The 8,898-nt window shown below is 41.7% G+C and overlaps 1 protein-coding gene across 1 annotated transcript in view; it reads left to right on the forward strand.

Annotated features, from left to right (window-relative positions):
* The window catches only part of LOC101861027 (ninein), a gene marked incomplete in the record, with an annotated part of 52,443 nt that overhangs the window by 9,885 nt on the left and 33,660 nt on the right, over window positions 1-8,898 (forward strand). The window contains 4 exon segments of the mRNA XM_005092835.3: window positions 1,479-1,633; window positions 2,910-3,208; window positions 5,789-5,861; window positions 7,916-8,058. Coding sequence (XP_005092892.2) covers window positions 1,479-1,633; window positions 2,910-3,208; window positions 5,789-5,861; window positions 7,916-8,058 — 670 coding nt within the window.

Raw genomic sequence — 8,898 nt, forward strand, 5'->3', positions numbered from 1 at the left:
GGTGGGGAGGGGGGGGTCTTGGGGGCGATTGCTTAGTGGTTTTTGGTTTTTTTTTGGATGTTTTGTGTTTTGGGCTTTTTGTGGAGGGAGATCGTTTTTATAATTTTTTTCTTTGCTCGAACTAAACCTGTAAAAGTACCGATAAAGTGAAACTTTCAGTTATTAATGTGACAACTGATTTATATTTTGGATGCCTTTTTTCCTTTAAATATATTTCATAAATTCTTTATTAATGCTGTTGATTTAAACACTAAAACTATATCTATGTACAGTTCTGTTTTATTTCAATATATTAATCATTGCCTTAAAATGAGGAGGGGAAAGGGTGGGGGGGGGCAATTTATTTCAAATGGAAACATTGCAGCTATTTGCATTGTCGTGTCTAAAATTATTATATATACATAACAACGGTTACAACAACAAAAAGGGTTTGACGACAAAGCTTGCGAATTTACATAATATGTATACGACAAAAAAAAGTTTTCCTCTTTCAGCCCCAAGATAAACGGTATATTCATGTGTCTTATCCACATATTGTGGTTGTTTGTTTTTGGTTTTGGTTTGTTTTTGTTGTGTGTTGTTTTTTTTAGTGGGGAGGGTTGCTCAGCAACAGCACTAAATCCATCTGCAATATGTAAATATGTTATTACATCTAATTCAAACCATGTTCAAATGTCTAGTTGTGTGTTTCTGAGCACGTCTATTTTTTATCGTCTTCATACGCGAATAAAATGTTGATGTCATGGAATGTCAAGTGCCGGATCGACCATCAATCATTTATTTATAGAGGCACCAGCCGTCCACGTCCAGATGTGTTTTAGGTCAAGTGCCGGATCTGGAACAGATATCTGCAATCTTACTGCTGTCATCTTCTAAATACAGTAAATGCATTTTTTTTCAGCTTTGTAGGTGAGCCACGAAAAAACGTGAATGTTGTTACCGAGAAAACAAAGTCTTTGCAAACATTCCATGTCAATACTTTTAGGAATACAATTTTGGTAATAACTTCCTTGTTATCTGTTTTTTTTAAATGGTGATTTTTTTTGTAACAATATTTAATTTTTTGGCGCTCCTGTGAAATTTAAAAAACTGCATGTACTGTATTTTCAAAATGACGGCAGCATAGTATGACACTCGTTGCTCCATTTGGGTGCTCTCAAAAAATGTATATCATCCTGGTCTTTTTCCGTCACCCATCTTTTCCAAATGAAAGCAAGGTTTGATTTCCAAGGACATATCTGTTTTATTTTTACCAAAGAAGAAGAAGAAGAAAAAGAAGAAGAAGAAGAAGAAGAAGAAGAAGAAGAAGAAGAAGAAGAAGAAGAAGAAGAAGAAGAAGAAGAAGAAGAAGAAGAATGTTCTTTATTGGTGCATTTATATAGCTTATGTCTACGTTCTACAGCATGCTCTTTGTGCTTTACAGCTATTTAAACTATACATAAACTAGAGGAATTAAAAATTCCTGCATCTCCCCACAGGTCAGCTGATGACTGAAGACGGTAACTCGGAGACAGGTCTGCGACAGCTCAAAGATGTCTGCCGGCAGCTGGGCGTGGGCAGCTCAGGTGTCCTTAACCTTGCTGAGTTTGGCTCCGTCTGCGCCTACATCGGCATGGGTGACTTCAAAGACCAGGTTAGCGGTGTCGTCTGCAACGATGACTCAAACGTTTTAGTCATGTTTTAGTTGAGTTTTACACAAAGTGGACTGGGGTCACTTGCTATACAAATCAAGTCATGTAAGTGCTGAGGATTAGAGATGTTACCTGGGGGCTCTCGTGGCCTAGAGGTTAAGGTGTTGGCCTCTCATTCAAAGGTCCCGGGTTCGAATCCGGGTAGCGACCGAAAAATTTTCTTCTCTAAAATTGTCTCCTTTCACCTTCTTTCCTGCTCTCTAGCAATGTTCTGTTGTCTGCTTTCATTTCCACTTTCTGCCCCCACCCCCTCACCTCCTTTGCCCCCTCCTCTGGGCTCCTGACTCTTTCTGCAGCCTTTCTACTGCTACTCCTTGGCTCCTCCTTACTGCTGTCTTTCAGCCACACCCCTGATCTTCTGGTAGGAAAGATCTACACCAAGCCTTCTCGGACAAGGGCGAAAAATCTCGGAGGGCCCGTGTGCAAGTTGCGCACGTTAAAGATCCCTTGGTGGTCTAAAATCGATAAGAGTAGGCTTCGGCTGCCACCCGGGCAAAATTCAAAATTTCCTACCAACTGAAAATATTAGGTGTGTCCCGCGCGCTCATATGACCTATGCAGTTGCGAGCGCCGTAAAACACTTTACAAAAACAAAAAGATGTTACCTGAGAGTAGCATACGAAGAAAAGAAGGAGAGCGTATTACAACAGTTGTGTTACAGTTGCCATATTGGATTCTGTCTGACACAATAAGAGGAGTGTCAGTTATTGTTGACACAACTGTCTGGTCAGGAATTCTGCTCCTCACTTCTCGAAAAAGACAGTGACATAATATATTAATAGAATGGTGTACATTTCTTTTTCCATATGCTCATAATTAGCAGCAGGTCTGTGAAATCTTGAATACTACTCGGAGCTCAAGCCCCGTACAGCTAGTAAGCTCGTAATTTGATTTGTAATAAACATTATGCTGACAGATGTGTCCTGACTGGTTCTGCTTAGTAACAAAATGACCGTAAAACTCTTACTAAAACAAAACAGCCATTTTGTACTATTAGTTTACATTCTCTGCCAAGGCATATCCATCATCTATCTCTACCTCGCGGGTGGTTGGAGGGCACTACTGGTTGGTAGGTCCTACTTCTTTACTTTCCCTCCGTTGTTTCTGTCTGTCTGTCTGTCTTACTTTTTCTTAGCACTCAATGACCACTATTTTGTCAATGTGCTTCTCTTTCCTCAAGCAAACAAATTTACAAATTGTCTCTACCTTACACCACAGGAAATGTCCGAGCTGTTCTCCAGAATGGACGCTGATAAGGACGGCTACATCTCCCTGTCCGAGCTGATCAACGGCCTGCCTCCGACCTCCACCTTCCCGTCCAGCTCCGCGGCGTCGTCCTTGAGGTCCGGCTCCCGGTCCCGCGGCACCACCCCTCGCTCTCGCAGTCACTCTCGGAGTCAGTCCCGCTCCCGGGGAGACGAGAGAGGCGGCACACCGGCCAGGAACAACACGCCGGCGCAGTTTGTCAGCGGGGACTTCGCCGGCCTTTTCTCCTCCTTGGACTCCAGTTACGATGGGTGGGTGTGTCTGTGTGTATCGTGGTGTCCTCAGTAGACGTCCCTTATGATGGTTAAGGTGGCTTCGGTGGCCTAGTGGTTAGGCTACCAGACTCGTAGAGGGTTCGGGGTTCGAGTGTCAGCTCGGTTCGACGTTGTGTCCTTGGGAAAGGCTCTTTACACGAAAAACCCACTTGGCTCGATCCTTTCGGAGATGGACGTAAAACTTGGAGATCCCGCTTCTTAAATAACCTAATTGTGTTAACAGGGGCGTTAAACCTATACCATTTCACCATTTTCACCATTATGATGGATGGGTGTGTCTGTTTGTGTCATGGTCTCCTCCGTAGACGGCCCTTACGATAGATGGGTGTCTGTTCGTATCATGTTCTCATCTATAGACTTCAATTTGGATGGGTGTGTGTGTGTCTGTTTGTGTCATGGTCTTCTCCACGGACTCAACTTGCTACAGGATATCATTGTATTGCAAATGCCCTAAAACTCGTAACTAAAAAACAAAAGGACACCACTTATGATGGATGGGTTTGTCTGTTTGTGTCATAATTATTCTCCTTCATGAACACGAGTGGTTAGAGGGCGTCGCTGGTAGGTTCTACTTCTTTACTTTCCCTCTATCGTTTCTGTCTGTCTGTCTCACTTTTTCCCAGCGTAAATGCCCGTTATTGTGTTGGTGTGCTTCTCTTTACTCAAACAAACAAACAAACAAACAAACCTCCATGTACTCCAGTTGTAATGATCATATGAGTGAGTGAGTGTTTTTTTTAATGAGAGGGTTTCCTCCCCACTCGGGAATCGAACTCGGGTCATCTGCATGCGACAGCGAATCACCTAACCCCTACACCAAAGGCACCAGTTTGTGTGCTGGTGTCATGGTCTCCTCTCTAGACTTAAGTTTTGATGAGGAAGTCTGTTTATTCTCATCATTTTTCCTTCAGGCAGCCCGGTTTTTCGGGGAGTTTGATGACCAAATAAATTCTCTAGGTTTTCTACAGTAGCCCCCATCACATACACCTCCATTTTGGCCTCATATACCTGTTGCTTTCTTTATTCTTCTGTCATCACCTAATTAGTTTGCACGCATAAGGATTTGAATGCTTTCTGAAGCGCTCCTTCACTAAGCGCCACGTTTGTACTCGTATGTCTATTATCTCTTCTATGAGAGACAGGTCGTGTGGTTAGAGGGCGCCACTGGTCATAGTATGGTCTTTTACGTTATGACATACCATCTTAAGCAGTATGCGTGATAGCGCGTGAGTACACATGAAGGAAGTAGATAATGACTACCTTGATATGCTCCAAAAGGAGAGATATTGTCAATACGTTTGGATTCAAGGAAAGTATAAGGGTGTATCTCATTATTTTTACAGGTGTGATATGGCTATTTTTATGATAGTTCTACGTCTGTTCCATTTCTTTTTTTAACTCTGTCCATTTTGCTTTTCCCAGCACTATATTTTCTTTACTCTGTTGCGCTTCTCCTTACTCAAATCTAAAACCGATGTTGTTTCCAAAATGTCTGCTTCATATACAGCCAATATGCTTGGGTATTGTAAGAAGCATAAAAGTAAAAGACCAGACAAAACAACTCCTCCCCCCCCCCTCCCCTCCAAAAAAGCAAATCCCCAAGCCAGACAGCTAATCCTCCCCTGAGGACCGACCTACGTGCTGCCAATTATCTTCATTGCCCTATACTTTTGTCACCACATTGTATTGGCATTTCTCAAACACTGAACCGCCATTACAGCTCTGTGCTCTGGGCCCCGTTTCGTTCCTGTGAGCTCATCTTTTATTCATACTGCTGGGTGGCTGGGATTCGGGCTTCATCGCAACCACCCACTGAGTTTGAGAATTTTCTACGTTCTGATTGGCTATGTATTTTTATCAGTCTATTATCTGGCTTACTCTTTCTTTGCTTTGGTATTATTTGGAGGTTCTGTCCTCGTTGTTGTTGTCTTTTATATTTATTTTGTGACGGTATTTTCATTTGTTTGTCATTCTGTTTATCCTTTTTCCTTTGGTAGAAGTTTGTGTATGTGTGTGTGTATGTGTGTGTATGCATGTGTGTGTGTGTGTGTGTGTGTGTGTGTGTGTGTGTGTGTGTGTGTGTGTGTGGAGGAGTGGGGAAGAAAAGGGGGATGGCACTTAGAGTTTAGAAAGTCCTGTACTACTTCCTTTCATTTTCTCCTCTTTGGGGCTTTTGGGGTTGTCCAAATTACAGCTGGTCACGTGGTTGGTTGGCGGGCGATTTGGGGTGGGATTTTTCTTCTCGGCTATTGAACATCTGTCGTTCTTGTCTCTCCTTCTTCTTTTCTTTGCATGTTGCACAATTGTAACACCTTTATTCTTCATTAGCTGTATAACCAATCGAACTGGGGTCTTTTGTGCGGAACGGCGAAGCCCTTAACAGCAACACCACGAACACCGGTTCTGTATATTATGCTTCTTTGCATCTGTAACTATGGAGTTCACACAAGTCTGTGAAAAGACTTGTTGATCTGGGTTATTGTTTATTTATCTAAGTAGCTACTGACTGAATGTCATGTAAACGTGATTTTTTATTGTTTTTCCTTTCCTTTCCAGCTTTGCAAAGGCCGAAGACATTGTGGATTTTTGGGAAGGTTTGGGTATCACCAATGGCTCAGACATTTTGCTGGTAAGATGTCGCTTTTATGATTATACAGACTTCAACATAAGTTAAGGACCTCCTTGACAGACAGCCCTGATTTTTTTTTAACCGAAAAAAAAAGACAGCAGGGAATGTTTCAAAAAATGTTTCACTGTATTTGTTAATGGGTTACCAACGCGTACTGCAAAGTTTCCTAAAGGGGCAAAACCACCGCTTGCAGCACGGGAATCCTCGGGGTATTTTAGCCAAATTTGATGATTTTTATCGACATGTGTGCGACACCACGGACATTACTCAGTTGAAATTTCTGGTGCACGTGATAAACGGACGTGTAGTCTCGAACTGTGCTCATTTTGGTGGCAATGTAAGCCGCCGTTTGCGCAAAATCGAGTATTGCATCAACATGCCACCAAGACGAAAGCTGAGAGACTTTGATCGTGCCAGAGCTATGGCATGGCTGCAGGATGGAATTGGAGCCCAAGAAGTTGCCAGAAGGCTTGCAGTGTCACACTCTGTCATTGTCCGCTTGAGGTAGCGCCATCAAGCCACTGGATCAGTCCCGGGACGCCCAAAGAAGACCACTCGGAGTGTTTGCAAGTGGTCCTTAACTTATGTTGAAGTCTGTATGTACAACACTAAGTGAACGATTCATAACTTCCGCCATGTCACGAATTAGCAATGCATATTAGTATATGCATGATTTATTAAAGGGTTGCGTTTTAAGATAAATGTTTAGGACATTTTATGTAATATGTATTATCATCATATTCACATATCATCAAAATGTAATTGTGCAGAATGTAATGGTAAGCTAATAATTTCAAACTCGTGACGCATGATTAATTGCTGAAAGTTATTAATTGCTGTTGGAAGAGAGGGTTGAAAAATGTCTGTCATACAGCTTTTTTTTTTCTCTAGGAAACAATGTTTGTGGCTTAGCACCTGCACTGTCGTTCAAATTATTGGAAAACTCTTTAACTGTTCTTAATCCAGAAAGTACAATTTTTCAGAAAAGAGAATATATGCCGATTTTTGTTATTGTTTAGTTTGTTTTTATTTGTTTTGTTTGTTTGTTTTGGGGGGTTGGTTGTTGGTTGTTGTTGGGGGATTTTTTTGCGACGGAGGTGGGTTTTTTAATTTTTGTTTTGTTTTGATGGGGGGAGAGTTGGGGGTGTGGGTGGTTGGCGGGTGCTCTGGTGTGGTTTGCTCCTTCTTTCCTATAAAAAAAATCTGTCGTCTGTATCTCCCCTCCTTCTTTTTGTGTTTGTTACTTTCTTGTAACACCTCTAATTTTCGTCTTCGGCGCTTATATGACCTTTTTATGTTGCAAGTGCCGTAAAACTCTTACTAGAACAAGAGTTAGGGGGTTGTTTGTTTTTGGTTGGGTTTTTTTGTGCTTTTTTGTTGAAAAAGACAATGTGTTCCTTCAGAATTCAGTGTTTTAGTTATCTCTGTATGTTCCTGGCAAAGAGTGAGCTTGCTTGTGCAGACTCGTTGAAGACTACAACTGAAAACCCTGCATCACGTAGTCATAATCGTGCCTGTTTCCTTGTTTGTTTGTTTGTTTTTAATCTCCAACGAAAGAACACCACGAGAAAGACTGGTTGGCGGGTGCTTTGGTGTGGTTTTCTCCTTCTTTCCTATCAAACATCTATCGTCCTGATCTCTCCTCCTTCTTTTTTGTGTTTGTTACTCTCTTGTGACACCTCTAATCTTCGGCATATTTTTTACCTTATTGTGTTGCAGGTGCCGTGAAACTCTTACTAAAACTAAACTAACCAAGGTTCAGTGGTGAACTCAAAGGAAGTAATATTATTTATAGTTCATTTCATTGTCGACTAAGAGGGTGTATTGTTAGTGGGTGCTCTGGTGAGGTCTACTCCTTCTTTCTGATCAAACATCTACCATCCTTATTTCTCCTCCTTCTTTCAATTATATGTTACTCTCTAGCCTCTAATCTTCGATACTTATTATGATCTATTTTATTTTTCAAATGCCGTAAAGCTCTAACAAAAAACTATGAAATTATCAAAATGTATGTATAAATCAATATGCGAAGTGTACAATTGTGTATTCCACAGTCCTTAGGCTTCAACCCCCACGGCAAGGTGAAGCTCTCCGACCTGACCACTGCACTGGACCAAGAACTGACCAACCCCAGCGCGCCAGAGCCTGTCCACCATGCTGCCCTCATCTGCTACCAGCAGGAAGTTCGACACCTCAAGTGAGTCTTCCACAACTCTTTTGTGGCTTGAGATGGTAATGCGGTCGATATTTATAGCCAAACCTGCTCTAAAACCCACCTGTATTTAAGACAATCACCTGTACAAAGGGCCGCTTCTCTGTTCGTCTCTTGCGGTTTTTTTAGATATTCTAATGACACCGTGTAAGACGTCCTTGTGTCTAAGACAACCACTTTCTTCTTGACAGTTGGTGGCCCTCTTAGACAATCTAGACAGCATATTTACCATATATTACAGCTTTTAGAACACACGCGCAGATAAGACGCAGCTAGACTTGAGATCCAAAATGTTGGTTTAAATCATATGTTCAGTGGATTAGATGCACCAAGTCATTCGTGCCCATTTAATTTACAGAAAGCCATAGTAAAAGAATTATAGTACTGATGCATAATAATACAAAAACCACAAAAGTGTCGTGGGGGAAGACTGTTAAAATAGTCGAAACTCCTCATTGTGACTATTAAAAAGGTATTTAATCTCATAATCATTAATCTCAGCTGCATCCTCCGCGCCATACAAGTCACTTATATGTTATCCTGTGATCTCATTCCTTGCTTAACTTTATGAGCACGGTCGTCTCTCTCACCTTCCTATCTCATGGATAAGACGCTGGATGATTCTAAAGCCCTGATTTCCAGGTCAAAAGTCGCGTCCTGTACTCTATGATATACAGTGGCCTTTTTGGGCCTAGAACTCCAACAACGACAAAGAATAGCAAAGGAAACTAAAGGACATATTGGCTTTTTCTCTGTCCTCTATCTCTGTCTCTGTCTGTCTGTCTGTCTGTCTGTCTGTCTGTCTGTCTGTCTGTCTGTCTGTCT

This window comes from Aplysia californica, unplaced genomic scaffold (assembly GCF_000002075.1).
Source record: "Aplysia californica isolate F4 #8 unplaced genomic scaffold, AplCal3.0 scaffold00053, whole genome shotgun sequence".
Classification (NCBI taxonomy): Eukaryota; Metazoa; Mollusca; class Gastropoda; order Aplysiida; family Aplysiidae; genus Aplysia; species Aplysia californica.